The following is a 19,425-nucleotide window of genomic DNA, read 5'->3' on the forward strand; positions in this document are numbered from 1 at the left end:
TCCAAACGCAACATGGTGTCCGCTAATGATTGGAGCTAATTTTCCATTCAAAAAGTCAAATGGCACGCCTCCCCTTCCGAGCCTTGCCGTGCACCCAAACAGTGGTTTACCCCCACATTTGAGGTATCGGCGTACTCAGGAGAAATTGCCCAACAAATTTTAGGATCCATTTTATCCTGTTGCCCATGTGAAAATGAAAAAATTGAGGCTAAAAGAAATTTTGTGTGAAAAAAAAGTACTTTTTCATTTTTGCGGATCAATTTGTGAAGCACCTGAGAGTTTAAAGTGCTCACTATGCTTCTAGATAAGTTCCTTGGGGGGTCTAGTTTCCAAAATGGGGTCACTTGTGGGGGAGCTCCAATGTTTAGGCACACAGGGGCTCTCCAAACGTGACATGGTGTCTGCTAGCGATGGAGATAATTTTTCATTGAAAAAGTCAAATGGCGCTCCTTCCCTTCCGAGCCCTGCCGTGCGCCCAAACAGTGGTTTACCCCCACATATGAGGTATCAGCGTACTCAGAACAAATTGGACAACAACGTTCGTGGTCCAGTTTCTCCTTTTACCCTTGGGAAAATAAAAAAAATTTCGCTAAAAGATCATTTTTGTGACTAAAAAGTTAAATGTTCATTTTTTACTTCCATGTTGCTTCTGCTGCTGTGAAACACCTGAAGGGTTAATAAACTTCTTGAATGTGGTTTTGAGCACCTTGAGGGGTGCAGTTTTTATAATGGTGTCACTTTGGGGTATTTTCAGCCATATAGAACCCTCAAACTGACTTCAAATGTGAGGTGGTCCCTAAAAAAAATGGTTTTGTAAATTTTGTTGTAAAAATGAGAAATCACTGGTCAAATTTTAACCCTTATAACTTCCTAGCAAAAAAAAAATTTGTTTCCAAAATTGTGCTGATGTAAAGTAGACATGTGGGAAATGTTATTTATTAACTATTTTGTGTCACATAACTCTCTAGTTTAACAGAATAAAAATTCAAAATGTGAAAATTGCGAAATTTTCAAACTTTTTGCCAAATTTCAATTTTTTGTCACAAATAAACTCAGAAATTATCGACCTAAATTTACCACTAACATGAAGCCCAATATGTCACGAAAAAAATCTCAGAATCGCTAGGATCCGTTGAAGCGTTCCTGAGTTATTACCTCATAAAGGGACACTGGTCAGAATTGCAAAAAACGGCAAGGTCATGAAGGGGTTAAAAAGAAAAAAAATGTAGGTGCTGAAACACCCTGCAGATTCAAAGGGGTCCAAGCATAGAGCCCAAAATTCTTATAAGATGTGTACTACCCAGGAGGCTCAAGTGCTCAGCTCTTGCGTAAGCGTGCACACAAAGAGGTGTACAGTTTCAATAGAAAATCTAACAGCCCATAGATCATTCTGTGCCTCCTGCGCAGCTCAAATATATTAAGACTTCTGAATGAGTGGTGGGGCCTAAGGACCCCCCACTGATCACACAGTAAAAAATAAGTTAAAAGTTTTTATATCCTTTTCCCTTTAAGGGATTTTTGATGTAATGCCTCACATTCCTCCTTGAAAACAGATTATAACATTTTGTGTGTTTCTAGCTGCGTGAGTGCGTATGTAGCTGTGTGTGTGCATGTAGCTGAGTGCGTGTCACTACATGTGTGTATGTAGCTGCGTGTGTGCATGTAGCTTAGTGTGTCACTACATGTGTGTATGTAGCTGTGTGTGTGCGCATGTAGCTGAGTGTGTGTCACTACATGTGTGTATGTAGCTGCGTGTACGTGTGTGTGTGTAGGTAAGTGTGCATCAATCATATATTTCAGGTGGCTATCAAGTCACAGACGTAATATATAAAATATTCAGACAAAGGAAACACAGGATAAAGAAAGATCTCTGATTTTAATAGTTTTTGTTCATTAAAAAAGTTTAAACCTGCATAGCAATCATTTCAAAAATAATTATTTAATGTTCCATAATTAAACTGTACACAGCCTAGTTCTGAGACGACAAAGCTCGGTGGTAGTTGTAAGCAGTCCAGTGCAATGGAGTCCAGACGCCCAAAGTGCTGGCTCCAAACGCTTTGCGTATTCCATGTGTGGAAGCGGCATAATCAACCGTTCATAAGCAGTTTTGTCCGTGTGTAGATGGAGACGCACTGGGCAGAAGGCTCAATCCGACGGCAGTTATGTCTCAAAGTCGTTCAATGTCTCGATATTTCTTTCGTAGAATTGACACCTGATCCTTAAAGAGCACAGGGTCCAGTCTCATCTGTGAGTGAATGAGCGGCATATAGCCAAACCAGCTGGCAAACGTATTCATACAAGTCTGTCTCTGAGCAAAATGGTCGGGGTCTGCCCAGCGAGAAGCTCTGGAGGTCTAGAGAGACAAAAGGGAAATTTTAGGCTTCCTGGTACTCAAATATGATTAAATTATAATATCATGCTAATGATAGTAATGCAAATACTGTGCACTAAAAGCAATAATTATTAGTTGTATTCCAATGTCAACCACAGCGGCTTTCAAAACTCTGCTGTTATTTAGAGTCAGTCATCATAGTGGACAATAAATTAGTATTATAGTAGTTATATTTTTGTACATAGGAGCAGTATTATAGCAGTTATATTCTTGTACATAGGGGCAGTATTATAGTAGTTTTATTCTTGTACATAGGGGCAGTATTATAGTAGTTATATTCTTGTACATAGGAGCAGTATTATAGTAGTTATATTTTTGTACATAGGAGCAGTATTATAGTAGTTATATTCTAGTATATAGGGGCAGTATTATAGTAGTTATATTCTTGTATATAGGGAGCAGTATTATAGTAGTTATATTCTTGTACATAGGGGCAGTATTATAGTAGTTATATTCTTGTACATAGGAGCAGTATTATTATAGTTATATTCTTGTACATAGGAGCAGTATTATAGTAGTTATATTCTTGTACATAGGGGCAGTATTATAGTAGTTATATTCTTGTACATACGAGCAGTATTATAGTAGTTATATTCTTGTACATAGGAGCAGTATTATAGTAGTTATATTCTTGTACATAGGAGCAGTATTATAGTAGTTATATTTTTGTACATAGGAGCAGTATTATAGTAGTTATATTCTAGTATATAGGGGCAGTATTATAGTAGTTATATTCTTGTACATAGGAGCAGTATTATAGTAGTTATATTCTTGTACATAGGAGCAGTATTATAGTAGTTATATTTTTGTACATAGGAGCAGTATTATAGTAGTTATATTCTAGTATATAGGGGCAGTATTATAGTAGTTATATTCTTGTACATAGGAGCAATATTATAGTAGTTATATTCTTGTACATAGGGGCAGTATTATAGTAGTTATATTCTTGTACATAGGAGCAGTATTATAGTAGTTATATTCTTGTACATAGGAGCAGTATTATAGTAGTTATATTCTTGTATATAGGGAGCAGTATTATAGTAGTTATATTCTTGTACATAGGAGCAGTATTATAGTAGTTATATTCTTGTATATAGGGAGCAGTATTATAGTAGTTATATTCTTGTACATAGGGGCAGTATTATAGTAGTTATATTCTTGTACATAGGAGCAGTATTATAGTAGTTATATTCTTGTACATAGGAGCAGTATTATAGTAGTTATATTCTTGTACATAGGAGCAGTATTATAGTAGTTATATTCTTGTACATAGGAGCAATATTATAGTAGTTATATTCTTGTACATAGGGGCAGTATTATAGTAGTTATATTCTTGTACATAGGAGCAGTATTATAGTAGTTATATTCTTGTACATAGGAGCAGTATTATAGTAGTTATATTTTTGTACATATGAGCAGTATTATAGTAGTTATATTCTAGTATATAGGGGCAGTATTATAGTAGTTATATTCTTGTACATAGGAGCAGTATTATAATAGTTATATTCTTGTATATAGGGAGCAGTATTATAGTAGTTATATTCTTGTACATAGGGGCAGTATTATAGTAGTTATATTCTTGTACATAGGGGCAGTATTATAGTAGTTATATTCTTGTACATAGGAGCAGTATTATAGTAGTTATATTCTTGTACATAGGGGCAGTATTATAGTAGTTATATTCTTGTACATAGGGGCAGTATTATAGTAGTTAAATTCTTGTATATAGGGGCAGTATTATAGTAGTATACATTGGCACATTTTTTTTATTGTTAATTTCCTTCCTAAATGTATACTTAATCTACTTTCTAAATTTTTTTCATTAAAAATGTTGGACCAATTTGCTGATGCAAAGTCTTCCATACACAAAAGGTAGCTGATAGATTGTTTGTCTGATCTATATCTCTCTAGATTATCCATGCACAGAAATACTAAAGGCCCCGTCTCACATAGCGATTTACCAACGATCACGACCAGCGATATGACCTGGCCGTGATCGTTGGTAAGTCGCTGTGTGGTCGCTGGGGAGCTGTCACACAGACCGCTCTCTCCAGCGATCAACGATCAGGGGAACGACTTCGGCATCGTTGAAACTGTCTTCAACGATGCCGAAGTCCCCCTGCAGCACCCGGGTAACCAGGGTAAACATCGGGTTACTAAGCGCAGGGCCGCGCTTAGTAACCCGATGTTTACCCTGGTTACCAAAAAAAACAAACAGTACATACTCGCCTTTCGGTGTCCAGGTCCCTTGCCGTCTGCTTCCTGCTCTGACTGAGATCCGGCCGTACAGCGAGAGCAGAGCGCAGCGGTGACGTCACTGCTGTGCTCTCACTTCTCACTGTACGGCGGCAGTCAGTGAGAGCAGGAAGCAGACGGCAAGGGACCTGACGGACATCAGATGGTGAGTATGTACTGTTTGTTTTTTTTTACATTTACGCTGGTAACCAGGGTAAACATCGGGTTACTAAGCGCGGCCCTGCGCTTAGTAACCCGATGTTTACCCTGGTTACCAGTGAAGACATCGCTGGATCGGTGTCACACACACCGATTCAGCGATGTCAGCGGGGCCTCAACGACCAAAAAAAGGTCCAGGCCATTCCGACACGACCAGCGATCTCGCAGCAGGGGCCTGATCGCTGGTACGTGTCACACATAGCGAGATCGCTACTGAGGTCGCTGTTGCGTCACAAAACTTGTGACTCAGCAGCGATCTCGCTAGCGATCTCGCTATGTGAGACGGGGGCTTAAGTTTGGCCTAGTGCTCCAGTGTTCTCTGTGAGGGAGCCTTTGCCAGACTCTTCTGAAAGCGGTTTATCTCTTGGGCGAACAAAAGGATCAGCTTTTGGAAATCTAATAGGCAGAATCCTTCTCTCCTCCAGCATCACGTGTCAAGGGAGAAAATGGAGGCCCCCCATACAAATTAGACAGACAACAGCCCCAATCAATATTTGAGGATTCGGCCAACAATAGTCTAATTTGTATGTGGGCCCTAAGTCTTATCTAGCAGATTGCCTTGACAAAACGGACTCAAATTGATCAGAGCTTCTGCTCCTGAATGCCCTCTCTACTAAGGTGTCTAGTGATCAGCAGTGGTGAGGGGAGAAAATATTTAAAATCTTATGGAGGTAAGAGAAAACACAATAGTTAGGCGAGAAAGTATCTAAAGTCTTAAGAACGTCTAAAAATAATCCACTGACATACCTGTCCCATCATTGTCTCCTTATACTGTTTTTTCTGTGTAACTTTGATAGGCGGCAACTTCGTTACTGCAGACACCAGAAAGTTTATTAAGATATCTTCACAATTGGCTAATTGGTCCACCATGTTTTTCAGACTGGCAGGCAGGTAATTGGTGTACAGGTAGTGATAGTATCTGAAAAAATAACATATTTGTTTTACATCTTCCAAAAATTATCAAATTTAATCCAGCCAATAGTAATGGGACCCGTATTACCACACGGAGGGTTTCAATTCTTCGTTAACATTTTTTGGAAAATCTGATTAATAATGCAAAAATATCATTCTCTGTCGTCCGTGGCAGGCGAATAAAGCTTTAAGTTAGGCTACTTTCACATTTCCGTTTATCTTGCACCGTCACAATGCGTCGTTTTGTGAAAAAAACGCATCCTGCAAAGTTGCCCGCAGGATGCGATTTTTCACATAGACTTGTATTACCGACGCATCGCGACGTATGGACACACGTTCCATAGGTCGTGCACTGGATGCGTCGGTACTTGGCGGGCCGTCGTTGCGAAAAAACATACAAGGGAAAGTTTTTTCGTACGTCCTCTCCTGCATTTTTTAATGCACATGCGCGGCCAGAACTCCACCCACTCCTCCCTGGGGCTTTACAATGGGCAGCGGACGCATTGAAACACTGCATCCGCTGCTCACGTCACTCAAAATTTCACAAGCTTCCGTCGGTACGTCGCGCCGACGCTTGGCGACGGCCGAGTACCGACGGAAGTGTGAAAGAAGCCTTACAAGTCAGGATGCTATGGATACATCTCTGAAAGTTCAGGTCCTTTGTGTGTGGTTGTCAGGCAGAACTTTCCTAGCGACCAGTCGGTCTTAGATTATTCAGGTCTTGAATTCAAGACAGTATTGGGAGAGGACAGATAAGTGACAAGGGAGAAAATTACTCAGTCAAAAAAAACCTCACTGAGGTGTAAAACGCCTTTAAAGAGGACCTGTGAAAAGGTCCAAAATTGACAGCATTACCCAGATAACAGCTTGGCACAGTGAAGATGATCACGATGAATGTACGGCACTCACTCAGTTTATTCATCAACGCGTTTCAGTGCCTTTCTCAAAGTAAAAAGATTACTTTTTTTTACCTTTCACAAGGTGCCTGTTCCGTCGCCAAAACGCGTTGGTGAATAAAGAACCACATTTACACTCTCTGGATCTCATCCGTTCCGTGAGAGCAACCCGTAATTCATGATAATCTCCACTTTACCAAAATTTGAATTTGGGAGATTCATTCGTATTCGTCCGGGAAATATGATTTGCATCAAATGTGCCCTGACTGCTGTTAAAGCCGATCATTATGATCCGAAGTCTTCAGATGGATGGGTCGAAAAGGGCTTAAAAAAAAGTAAAGTACTTGCTTCGCCACTCATCTGTCCCTTCTGCTCCGCGCCAGACCTCCGCTTGCTCTCTAAGGAGCAAGCTACTGCTCTGGCCCTCTTCACCATCTACTTCAGAGCGGATAAGGTCTTGTTGCACATTACAACATCGGTTACTCCACGTGAGGCAACGCACGTTACGACATCGGTTACTCCACGTGAGGCAACGTACGTGACGACATCGGTTACTCCACGTGAGGCAATGTACGTGATTACATCGGTTACTCCACGTGAGGCAACGCACGTTACGACATCGGTTACTCCACGTGAGGCAACGTACATGACGACATCGGTTACTCCACGTGAGGCAACGCACGTTACGACATCGGTTACTCCACGTGAGGAAACGCACGTTACGACATCGGTTACTCCACGTGAGGCAACGCACGTTACGACATCGGTTACTCCACGTGAGGCAACGTACGTGACGACATCGGTTACTCCACGTGAGGCAACGTACGTGACGACATCGGTTACTCCACGTGAGGCAACGTACGTGACGACATCGGTTACTCCACGTGAGGCAACGTACGTGACGACATCGGTTACTCCACGTGAGGCAACGTACGTGACGACATCGGTTACTCCACGTGAGGCAACGTACGTGACGACATCGGTTACTCCACGTGAGGCAACGCACGTGACGACATCGGTTACTCCACGTGAGGCAACGCATGTGACGACATCGGTTACTCCACGTGAGGCAACGTACGTGACGACATCGGTTACTCCACGTGAGGCAATGTACGTGACGACATCGGTTACTCCACGTGAGGCAACACACGTTACCACATACTGAGATCATAGCATTTGTCTAATCCTAGACAGCAATGGAGAAAAGAAGACCAAAGCCGGAGCTAATACCTTAGGGAATGAGCAGATGACAAGGCTAGGTACTAGTAGGAGGTGTAGATATATTTATTGCTTCCTGGCCCATAAGAATCCAGTAAAATACTCTGGACTAAAACAGTTTCAACATTAGTGCATGCGCCAACCAATACTGTAGGACACGTTTCACCAATAGGTGGAGCTTACCACATATTATTTCTACACGTAACTCCGTTTGCAGCCAGCAATAATTTTAGTATTTTTCTCTATCAGCTGTACTTTAATAATTTAATTTTATGAATAGTTATGATGAAAAATGCCAACGTTGAAAATAATTAGAAAAATCCACGTATTTTAACCCCATATTAGATTTTTACACGGATACAGGAACACAACCAAAATTACTACACAGATACAGGAACAGAACCAAGCTTACTACATACATATGGGAGTATGGCAACTGCTCACATTATGGAAACTGTACGAAATGCATCATATATTATGTACATGATGCAAAGATCCTTACTTGTGGTAGATAGCAGCTCCGGTTAGTACCATGGAGTAGTCATTAGTCCACTTGGATGTGTAACCCCATCGCTCCTTTGTGCTGTCCCAAAAGTGACTACGGGCTGGGTAACCCACAATCCTTTCCGGAAAACTCTGCCAAACCGTAAAGGCAAAATCCACCTGTAAAGAAAATATAATCGATTGTTATGAAGATACAACTGAGGACATACCATGGCGTCAAACTACAACTCCTAGTATCCACCTTGGGCACACACACAGGAGTACAAAAACATTAATAAAGGGGGAAATAAAGGCTATAAAGTGCTATTGTCTGTATAATGGAGCTCATGAATGCATTGGAGACAAAAGCCGGCCGCCATTTGTGGGACTACTTGAAAGTAAACCTGTCACGGAGATAATGGAGACACAGGATGATCATTATCTACTCAAATGTCTGGCTCAATTATAAGCTACATGTAAAAGAAAGAAAAAACCCTATAAAAAAAACTATGCTGCTGCTTTTAACCAAACTGCTTGATATTCTCACCTAAAATTATGCACATTTTAATGTATCCATCAGCCGAAGTTCAGCACACCGTGGCGTTAAATTCACATTTATAGCGCTGCCCTTTTTATCCCCGCTTTGACCTTTGCCAAGGTTATTTCTTTACATTGGTATTTTAAGTGGTATGTAACTTTTTTCTAGAAACATCTACATTCCACAGTCACGAACTCATGCAGCAGAGCTGAATTTGTTCTGTAGTTTCCCCCCATTATGGCACGTGGGCATTGGAGTCTTATTGGGGCAACTCGCGATGAGCCACGGAGTTCGGAGAAGGACACGGAGGGTGAAAAACTCCAAAAGTGAAAACCCCCATTTAACCCACTGAGTGATTTATCAATCAGGCATGATAGTAACTCTTATGATACAGCAGATTTAGCGGTATCCGACATGATAATGAGCCATGCTTAACGGCAGGCTCCGCATTCATGCAGCGTTACGGTGCCCGAAATTGTCCGAGACCAGTCAAGGTCCGTACAGAAGACGAGTCTTAACCCCTTTCCAAGATAGGGTGCTATGTCCAATGCCGGTGTATGGAGCTGGTACCCATCAAAACAAACCCCTCTCTCACAAAGGTGCGAACATGGGGTGCTCATTGATTTCCGGAGCAGTCGGGGGCCTTGCTGCCATCTGGTGAAGTCCGGCCACTAGAGTATTGCTAAACTTGGCACCAAACAATCCCAAGAATAAGTCCCCTAAAGAATTGAGCCATGTTTTCATGCAGTTTTTGCTGCGTTTTTTTTTTTTTTTCTGCAGTGAAAACCTACACTCTTTGCAGTAAAAACGCTGCATTTAAAATGCCCATTTTTCAGCATTTCAGGGACAGATTACTGGTGGGTTTGGTTTCCAATACACGTTTAATAAAATTAATTTTATTCACAAAAATAAAAACTAAAAATAGAACTTCAAAAGCGCCATTGCGTTTTTTTATTTTCACATTTTTATTGCTTTCTATAGGTGAAAAAACGCTGGAAAAATGCTGAATGAAGAGACGTGCTGCAGAGTTAAAAAAAAAAAAAAAAAAATTTAAAAAAATTCTGAACCCTGATTTAAAAATAAGAAAACTTTGAAAACTAAAATTCAGTAATAATGCAAAAAAGTCCAATCTAACAAAACGCAGAATATAACCCGTATAATATTTAACCCCCCAAAAAATGCAATAAAAGTGAAAAAAATCATATGCACCGGAAAACGGTACCAATAAAGAATACAGCTCAACAAGCAAAAAGAAGGGCAAAATGACGAGAAAAAAAATATTTAGATTTTTATTGTAAAATGTTTCTATTGCTAAAATAAACACAAACACTATACAAGTTTGGTATCGCCACTTTGGTATTCCAATTTCACCGCACTTTTTCCCTTAATTTTCACTATATTATATAATGACTTCATTATTTTCAAATTTTCATACACAACGTTGATAGGAGATATAAATTGTGGCTCTTAGATAAAGAGGAGAAAAAACAAGAGAGATACAAAAAAAGTTAAATATTGACTGGTCATGAAAGGGTTAAGCCCCTTTGGCCTTCGGGATCCTGTCCATTCTGTAAAGTTGTTAATGATTCGGTAGTTTGGAGGACTTGTCTGGTTTTCTCCGTGCCCTTTTCCTCGTCCTCCCTGCGGATGGCGGGCATCACAGGAGCAGGCGCCCTGACATCTGCTTATGTGCCCTTCAGGCTGGAGGGGAAGCAGCGGCGCGCGCTCAGCGTGCGAGAAGATGAGGATTGTGCGGGTGGTGAGAGTAACGCGAAACACTATGGAGTAACGTCTTGCTGGAGAAGATTCATTTTCTCAGAGCTCTTCTGTCTAATTGAGGTTAATTGCATCCTTGCTACTTGTACACATTAAAGGGAGGCTAGTTTTTTGTTTGTTTTTTCTCAAAATACGATTTTTAGCTAAAATTCAAAATTAGTGAACTTGCCATTTTCACGCCATCCACTGGAGCTTTTTATATATACATATTTCTGGAAGAGTTTTCAGCAGGCTCGTTATCAGCAAAGGCATGAATGCAATCACCAGTAACCCCTCTATACACAGCTGATAACACACCAATCACAACAGGCGATGTCACAGCTAGACATCCTCTTTTTGGTAACTGTATTACTACAAAAAAAAAAAAAAATCACAATGTTTCAGACGTGCAGGGCCTTTATCAAAAGCCATGGAATGAATCGCTCTCTTTTTCTATTGCTTGATAAAGGCCCTGTGTGGCCGAAACATTGACCTCTATGCACAACTGATAACACACAAATCACAACACGCGGTGTCACAGCCACAAGTCTTCCATTTGGTAACTTTTAGTACAGAAAAATCACAACGTTTTGGCAGTGCAGGGCCTTTATCAAGGATGCATCTCTTTTTTTTATATGGTTTGATAAAGGCCCTGTGTGGCCGAAACACTGACCTCTATACACAGCTGATAACACACCAATCACAACAAGCGATGTCACAGAAACACGTCTTCCATTTGGTAACTTTTAGTACAGAAAAATCATAACGTTTTGGCAGTGCAGGGCCTTTATCAAGAATGCATCTCTTTCTGTTTCTATGGTTTGATAAAGGCCCTGCGTGGCTGAAACGTTGTGACTTGTCAGTACTTCTGTACTAATAAAGTTACCAAAAGTAGGACGTCTACTGCCCTGGTTCTTGGATTTCTCTGTGCTGCTATAACCTTGTGTTAGGGCTGCGCCAAGTGGTTACGGACAACAGAGCGGTAGACAGGACTCGTCTATTGCAAGTACGCAGAGAAGCTTCATATGCAAACAGGTAGACTGTCCTTAGGGACACACAACATCTCAAAGCCGAGAGATCAGGGCAATCCGGTGGTCCAGTCTAGACAACCCTCAGAATAACAAATCTCTCATGCACTGACAGTTTGCTACAGTGTATCAGTGCAGGCAAAATGTGTCAGCATAGACTCAAAGAGGATTGTCAAGACTGAATAAGTTCTCAGCTGTAAGAAACAGAAATCATATTAGAAAGTTACTTTTTCCTTGCAGGGCGGTGCTCATGGGCATGGCCTGGACTGCCCCCGAGGAGAGAAAAAGGAATTGTGCCTTTTATTCTTAGGATCAGTGGGGGGTCTTGGGAGATGAAATATCCTAAGTTACATAAATCAGGACTGAGGCACAATATGTCTTACACCTCCTCCCCATTTGGACCTATAGATTGATTTTGGGGCACATCTTAGGATTTAGCCGGTGACGCGTCTACTTTAAGGTACGTTCTCCCTTAGGACACAGCTCTTCAGAGCTATGCAAATGTATGACAAAGGAAAGAAGCCAAGTGTAAAAAGCACAAGCGTGGCACAAAATATGACAACGCCAGACAGACATTTAAACATGGGACGCTGAGCTTTGATGGGCCCAGCGCGTCCATTTTGGATTAGCATTCCATTAATGTCACAACAGCTAATGTAGAGGTAGGGAGAACATGAGCCGGAGAAATGCTTGTCACAGAGATGATCTCGCTCGTCTGGTCAAAACAACAATTACTGACGAAAATGCAATACCTCCGGCACCGCACCGGCTGCCAAGCGTCCACCATGGGGAGTGCACTGCATATCAGAGTATGAAAGCCTCAACCTCAGAGAAGACAAGTCTGAACTGTGTGTCAAATGTGGTACCAATATTCAAGAAGGGATCTAAAGGTGATCCTGGAAATTATAGGCCAGTAAGTCTAACCTCTACTGTTGGTAGAATATTTGAAGGGTTTCTGAAGGATGTTATTCTGGATTATCTCAATGAGAATAACTGTTTAACTCCATATCAGCATGGGTTTATGAGAAATCGCTCCTGTCAAACCAATCTAATCAGTTTTTATGAAGAGGTAAGCTATAGGCTGGACCACGGTGAGTCATTGGACGTGGTATATCTTGATTTTTCCAAAGAATTTGATACCGTGCCGCACAAGAGGTTGGTACACAAAATGTGAATGCTTGTTCTGGGGGAAAATGTGTGTAAGGGTACGTTCACACAGGACTTTTTTGCTGCTTTTTTTAATGCTAATTTTCAGCTGCTTTTTACAGTACCAGTAAAGCCTATGAGATTTCAGAAATCTCATGCACACACGTTGGTTTTTTGTTTGATCAGTATTTTCTGCTTTGCTGCTTTTTTTGGACATAGGGCATGTCACTTCTTTCAGCGTTTTTGCTGCGTTTTTGCAGCGTTTTTTCACCCATTGACTTGAATGGGTGATGAAAAAAATGCTGCAAAAACGCTGCAAAAAACGCATGTAGCATTATTTGCTGCGTTTTTTGTGCAGAAAATCATGGCCAGCAGGAAGGGATCTCACAGCCAAGAGCTTAGGGGTGTAGTTAGTGAGGTGTGAAGAGCCATTGTGAGGTGTGAAGAGCCATTGTGAGGTGTCCTGATTGTGATCTATTGTGAGGGAGTTCCTGGTAGTAAGGTGTGAAGAGCCATTGTGAGGTGTGAAGAGCCATTATGAGGTGTCCTAGCAGCTGAAAATTGGCATAAAAAAAGCAGCAAAAATCTGCAGCAAAAATCTGCAGCAAAAAAAAGCAAAAAAGTCCTGTGTGAACGTACCCAAAAAACGCACCAAATACGCACCAAAATAACGCACCTAAATTAGCATAAAAAAAGCAGCAAAAAAAAGCAGCAAAAAAGTCCTGTGTGAACGTACCCTAAATGGGTTAGTAACTGGCTTAGTGATAGAAAGCAGAGGGTGGTTATAAATGGTATAGTCTCTAACTGGGTCGCTGTGACCAGTGGGGTACCGCAGGGGTCGGTATTGGGACCTGTTCTCTTCAACATATTTATTAATGATCTGGTAGAAGGTTTACACAGTAAAATATCGATATTTGCAGATGATACAAAACTATGTAAAGCCGTCAATACAAGAGAAGATAGTATTCTGCTACAGATGGATCTGGATAAGTTGGAAACTTGGGCTGAGAGGTGGCAGATGCGGTTTAACAATGATAAATGTAAGGTTATACACATGGGAACAAGGAATCAATATCACCATTACACACTGAAAGGGAAACCACTGGGTAAATCTGACAGGGAGAAGGACTTGGGGATCCTAGTTAATGATAAACTTACCTGGAGCAGCCAGTGCCAGGCAGCGGCTGCCAAGGCAAACAGGATCATGGGGTGCATTAAAAGAGGTCTAGATATATATACATGATGAGAGCATTATACTGCCTCTGTACAAATCTCTGGTTAGACCGCACATGGAGTACTGTGTACAGTTTTGGGCACCGATGCTCAGGAAGGATATAATGGAACTATAGCGAGTACAAAGGAGGGCAACAAAATTAATAAAGGGGATGGGGGGGGAATAAAATACCCAGAGAGATTAGCACAATTAGGATTATTTAGTCTAGAAAAAAGACGACTGAGGAGCAATCTAATAACCATGTATAAGTATATAAGGGGACAATACAAATATCTCTCCGAGGATCTGTTTATACCAAGGAAGGTGCCGGTCACAAGGGGGCATTCTCTGCGTCTGGAGGAGAGAAGGTTTTTCCACCAATATAGAAGAGGATTCTTTACTGTTAGGGCAGTGAGAATCTGGAATTCCTTCCCTGAGGAGGTGGTGATGGCGAACTCAGTCGAGGGGTTCAAGAGAGGCCTGGATGTCTTCCTGGAGAGTAACAATATTGTATCTTAGAGTTATTAGGTTCTGTAGAAGGACGTAGATCTGGGGATTTATTCTGACGGAATATAGGCTGAACTGGATGGACAAATGTCCTTTTTTCGGCCTTGCTAACTATGTTACTATGTTACATCTATACACAGCAGATAATATTAGACTCCTTTTGTGTGTTAAGTCAAGTTTAAAGTGTAAAAATTGCTTTTTTTTTTAAAAAAAAAATAAAATACGCCACATAACCTGTATACAGACGTGGCGCCACTTTTGGCAGTGTCAGCCATGTTTTTCTATTCCATTAGAAGACCTTAAAAAAAAAAAAAAGCAAACAACAAAAAAAAGTACAAAAATAAAAAAAAGTAATTTAGGAAAAGTAGAAAAAGCAATTTAGGGTGACTTTTAATAAAGTAGTCGGTGGCAGAGGTAATTTCATTAGCCCGCCTCACCTTGTTATATTTCCTTACTGCCTAATGGGATAATTCATTAAAACCAGAGCAATGAAATAAAAGGAGTCGCTTCCTCCCTGCTCAGTATTCTGAACCCTTCCCAGCTTTGCCATCTCCGTAATTAACAGAATGGAATCGCGTTTGGCCTACAGGACTCCGTCTCTGGGCTCTTTTCTTCTCCCGGTGTAATTATCCGCTCACATTCTCCGGCATATGCAAACATCTTAAGTTCCATGGGAAATGTTTGATTTTGTGTTGGTTATGGATAATCCAATCTTGCACCCGAGATGGGAGATACCGTTCACAAAACATTAATTAGTGAAATAAATGCCTCGGCAGACAGCGATTCTGGGAATGACGCGATGAGCAGATAATATGGTGCCTTTCTTCCAGCTCTCTCTCTGTGTGGTGACATTATGAAAAAAAAAGTGCGATATGCAAATGAAGGGGCCAATTAACGCACGGGAAAAATAAAATACATTGCCCTGACAGTAGTGAAAGGTGCGAAGAGTTCTTACAAAATGCTAAACTAGAAAGGAGCTAAAGAGAAAAAATATATAAAAACAAGGAAAAGACAAACAGAAAAAAATGTGAACTATTGGGATACAAAACTACACGTGGCTCCAATACGCTCTGGTTATTCCAGAACTTGCATTTTTGCAATAAGAATTTTTGTTAGAAAAAAATGAAAATAAAAAAGTTTTAAATTAATTTAGTAAGTGGCATTTTTTTTTAAATTAGACCAGGGGTCCTTTAAAACTCATCTTGTAGCATGTCACAGAAGTCAGAAGTATAAGGGGCACTACTGGACCTCAAATATTGTGAAACGAAGACACCACCCTTTAGTCACATCTTGACCAATAGAAATACGAGAAAAACCGGCACATAATATTATACCCATTCTGTGATTTTTTTTAATTTAAATCTACGATGATCCAGTTTTAAAACCTGAAAACCCCTAAGTGAGGCCTAAATATTAAAAAATAAATCAAAATCTCCATTTTAGGCTGCATGTAAAGAGGATAAAAAGTCCAAGATTGGCCATTTTGGTTTTTATTTTAAAAATGCTATTCCCCTGAGGATTCCATTTTTTTTTTTTTTTTTTTAAACCGCCATATAGTTTCAGAGATATGGACTTTTAGTTTAGTGCTCATTTCTGTGGCATTTATAAAGGGGCAGTGATCACATGGTAATGACAGAGTAGCCTAAAGAAAGGCCCCCGAGAATCCTCACCGCCACTCCCCCGTGGAGCAGCAAAATCAGACCATAAATGCTCCACTGGTGACAGGTCCTCTTTAACCCCTTCGTGACCGGAGCATTTTTCGGTTTTGCGTTTTCGCTCCCCTCCTTCCCAGAGCCATAACTTTTTTATTTTTCCGTCAATATGGCCATGTGAGGGCTTATTTTTTGCGGGACGAGATGTACTTTTGAACGACATCATTGGTTTTAGCATGTCGTGTACAGGAAAAAAATTCCAAGTGCGGTGAAATTGCAAAAAGAGTGCAGTCCCACACTTGTTTTTTGTTAGGCTTTTTTGCTAGGTTCACTAAATGATAAAACTAACCTGCCATTATGATTCTCCAGGTCATTAAGAGTTCAAAGACACCAAACATGTCTAGGCTATTTTTTATCTAAGTAGTGAAAAAAAATTCCAAGCTTTGCTTAAAATAATAAAAAAATAAATGGCGCCATTTTCCGTTACCCGCAGTGTCTCCATTTCTCATGACCTGGGGTTGGGTGAGAACTTATTTTTTGTGTGCCGAGCTGACGTTTTTATTGATACAATTTTTGTGCAGATTCGATCTTTTGATCGCTCGTTATTGCATTTTAATGCAATGTCGTGGCGACCAAAAAACCGTAATTCTGGGGTTTGGATTTTTTTTCTCGCTATGCCGTTTAGCGATCAGATTAATCCTTTTCTTTTTATTGATAAATCGGGCGATTCTGAACTCGGCGATATACATCCCATCTGACGTCACAAAGGGGTTAAAAGGGTTTCCATGTTCGGCACAGAAGTCTGCAGACACTTGTGAATCCTTACAGTACACTGTCAGGTTTCTCGGATTTCAGAAGCATGCGGTAATGTGGCTGCAAGTATGCGATTTGCATACTACCAGCCACATTCTGACTAGACGTGCACGACTAGTTGGAATGTGGCCAGGAGAATGCCAATTGTATACTTGCAGTCACATGACCGCTCCTGGCAACAGTGACAGCACTGTTTTGTGCCAACCCTGGACAATTCTTTAATATTGCCATTGCCCAACTTCGTACCCATATAGACAACCATGACAATTTTTGCTGTAAACCTCCCCCCTCGATAAAAACAGATTCTATGTGACATTGTTTTAAAGTGTAAATGTGGTTTTCATTTTATTTTCATAAATCAAGAGTACACAAGAAACTTTGCAATATATCAGAGAAATCTGTTTCTTTCTCCTCCTGGACTGATCTTTCATTACTGAGATAGAACTTTATGAGCACCAAATGTCATCTATGGAGAATTGTAACTGTTGCTTCTGGAACACTTGCAGCAGAATGTTTATGTCTAGAACTGGCTCCTCCTCCCTCCATAGAATTTCCAAAGCACCAACTGCCATATCCTCATTAAAAGGGGAAACCTGTCCTCACGGAATACACATTTTACCTGTGAATTGAGAATGATCCGTCCCCGAGGAGAAAGAAGGAGATTTCTCTGATCACATGAAAATAAGCAACTTTGTAATATAGGTTAGCTATTGATTTATTAAATAAATTTACTGCAAAAATCAAGAATCCACTTCATCAAATAAAAAAAGTTTTACGGTCTACAGCATGCGAAGAAGGAAAAAAAAAAAAAGTTCTTGTAAATGACATTCGTACAATGTTCTCATTTTTGTCAACTCATTTTGAAAGTGTTTTTCCTCTCTCCGTGGTGTCAAGATGTTGTCCTTCACCGCCTTATATTGGTCGCTCGGAAAATAAGCTACCAGAAGATCAGCTCTGTTCTGTCAATGTGACTCTTAATTATGTGGGAGAAGGGTTCCTGCGAAAACCAAGCGTGCTTCATCGTAGGCCGACAAGAGATCAGAAATTTCACAAAATCTCATTATCATACGCCGGATCTAATAAGCAGCGGTGCTCACAGAACTAAAAAAACACAACCTGCTATTTAAAAAACTTAAGACCATTAATTTCTAAAAATGCGCTGTTCTTTCTTAACTGTCATGAAATCACCTTTAAAAAAATTTTAAAAAAATTATCCTTGATTTAAAAAAAAAAAAAAAAATGTTTTCCGTAAAGGCCTGATTTCATGAAGTCACCTTTAAAAACATTTTTTTAAAAACCCAAGACTTCTAAAAATGCATTTTTTTCCTTAAAGGAATTGTCTTCATGAAATCACCTTAAAATAACTTGTTTACTTAAATGGATGTAAATTATTTTTGCCACTTGGCATTCATTAAAAATGTCTGCACCGCTTGCTTACTGTTTCCTCTGTGTTGCACTGTTCTTTTGCTAGAATGAGTTAACTGAGAATCCATCAGTGAGCGGATCTGGTCATAAACCTGAGCTCCTCTTCACTGAATTCTGAACACAGGTTACATCAAAAAGTTCAATGTATAGGGAAATAAAGTCTGTAAAAACGAAATGGTGCAGAATCTTTAATAAAACCCAAGAGCAAAAATGTTTTTTTAACCCCAAATATAAATAAATAAATTTAAAGAGGACCTGTCACTAAGTCAAAGGGGCCAGTGTTTTTTTTGCTCTTATTACTATATTTCTTTTAAAAATCCACCAAACGATTACTCTACAATGAAGATTTTAATAGATTTTTAAATATGCTAATGATTTATTAAATTTGCATAGGGGGCGTGGCTCACAAGGTACCATGCAAAGCACCGCCCCCGAGGATCCTGAGAGACAATGGAAGAGGCCGTAGTGCCGCAGAATGGGAAATTATGGTTATCAGTACACAATGGTATTCACCTCCGTCGTGGAAAGCACCGTGTCCTCGTCAAGGCTGAGTACGGCGTCGGTCACTATGTTATCGTAAGGAAGAAAACGACTGCTCATGACCTACGGAGACAAAGAGGAAGAGAAAGATTACAGAACGGTAAAGAAATAGCATTACAAATAGCAAAAGTATAAACTACAGATAAAATTATAATAATAGGCAGTCGGATGCACACAATGGTCAGAGCAGAAGGGCTCCGTACACTGCAGCTCACTTCCTATTAAAGTGAATAGAAGCTGGGCTGCAGTAACATAGAACGGCCACTATGTGGTGTAGGGAGCCGTGTGATATCACCCGCCACAGGACCTACTAGCAGCAGACGGGGAGGGCTTCCGGGTGGACTTGAGCCATGTGTTTTACGCCACAATGTCAAGGTCCAGTAAATGACAATTTTGGGAAATTGTGGATAATTTTTAAGCAAACAATTAAACAAACTGCAAATTATCGTGGTT

At 40.4% G+C, this 19,425-nt stretch overlaps 1 protein-coding gene across 1 annotated transcript in view; it reads right to left on the minus strand.

Moving 5' to 3' along the window:
* Window positions 1-1,857: 1,857 nt before the first annotated feature.
* Window positions 1,858-19,425, minus strand: part of EXT1 (exostosin glycosyltransferase 1) — a 261,810-nt gene continuing 244,242 nt past the window's right edge. The window contains exons 8-11 of the mRNA XM_077271127.1: window positions 18,946-19,035; window positions 8,375-8,535; window positions 5,594-5,765; window positions 1,858-2,353 (exon numbers count right to left, since the gene is read on the minus strand). Coding sequence (XP_077127242.1) covers window positions 2,168-2,353; window positions 5,594-5,765; window positions 8,375-8,535; window positions 18,946-19,035 — 609 coding nt within the window. The 3' untranslated portion in view covers window positions 1,858-2,167. The remainder of the gene's footprint in view (window positions 2,354-5,593; window positions 5,766-8,374; window positions 8,536-18,945; window positions 19,036-19,425) is intronic.

The sequence above is a fragment of the Ranitomeya variabilis genome, chromosome 6 (genome assembly GCF_051348905.1).
Source record: "Ranitomeya variabilis isolate aRanVar5 chromosome 6, aRanVar5.hap1, whole genome shotgun sequence".
Lineage (NCBI taxonomy): Eukaryota > Metazoa > Chordata > Amphibia > Anura > Dendrobatidae > Ranitomeya > Ranitomeya variabilis.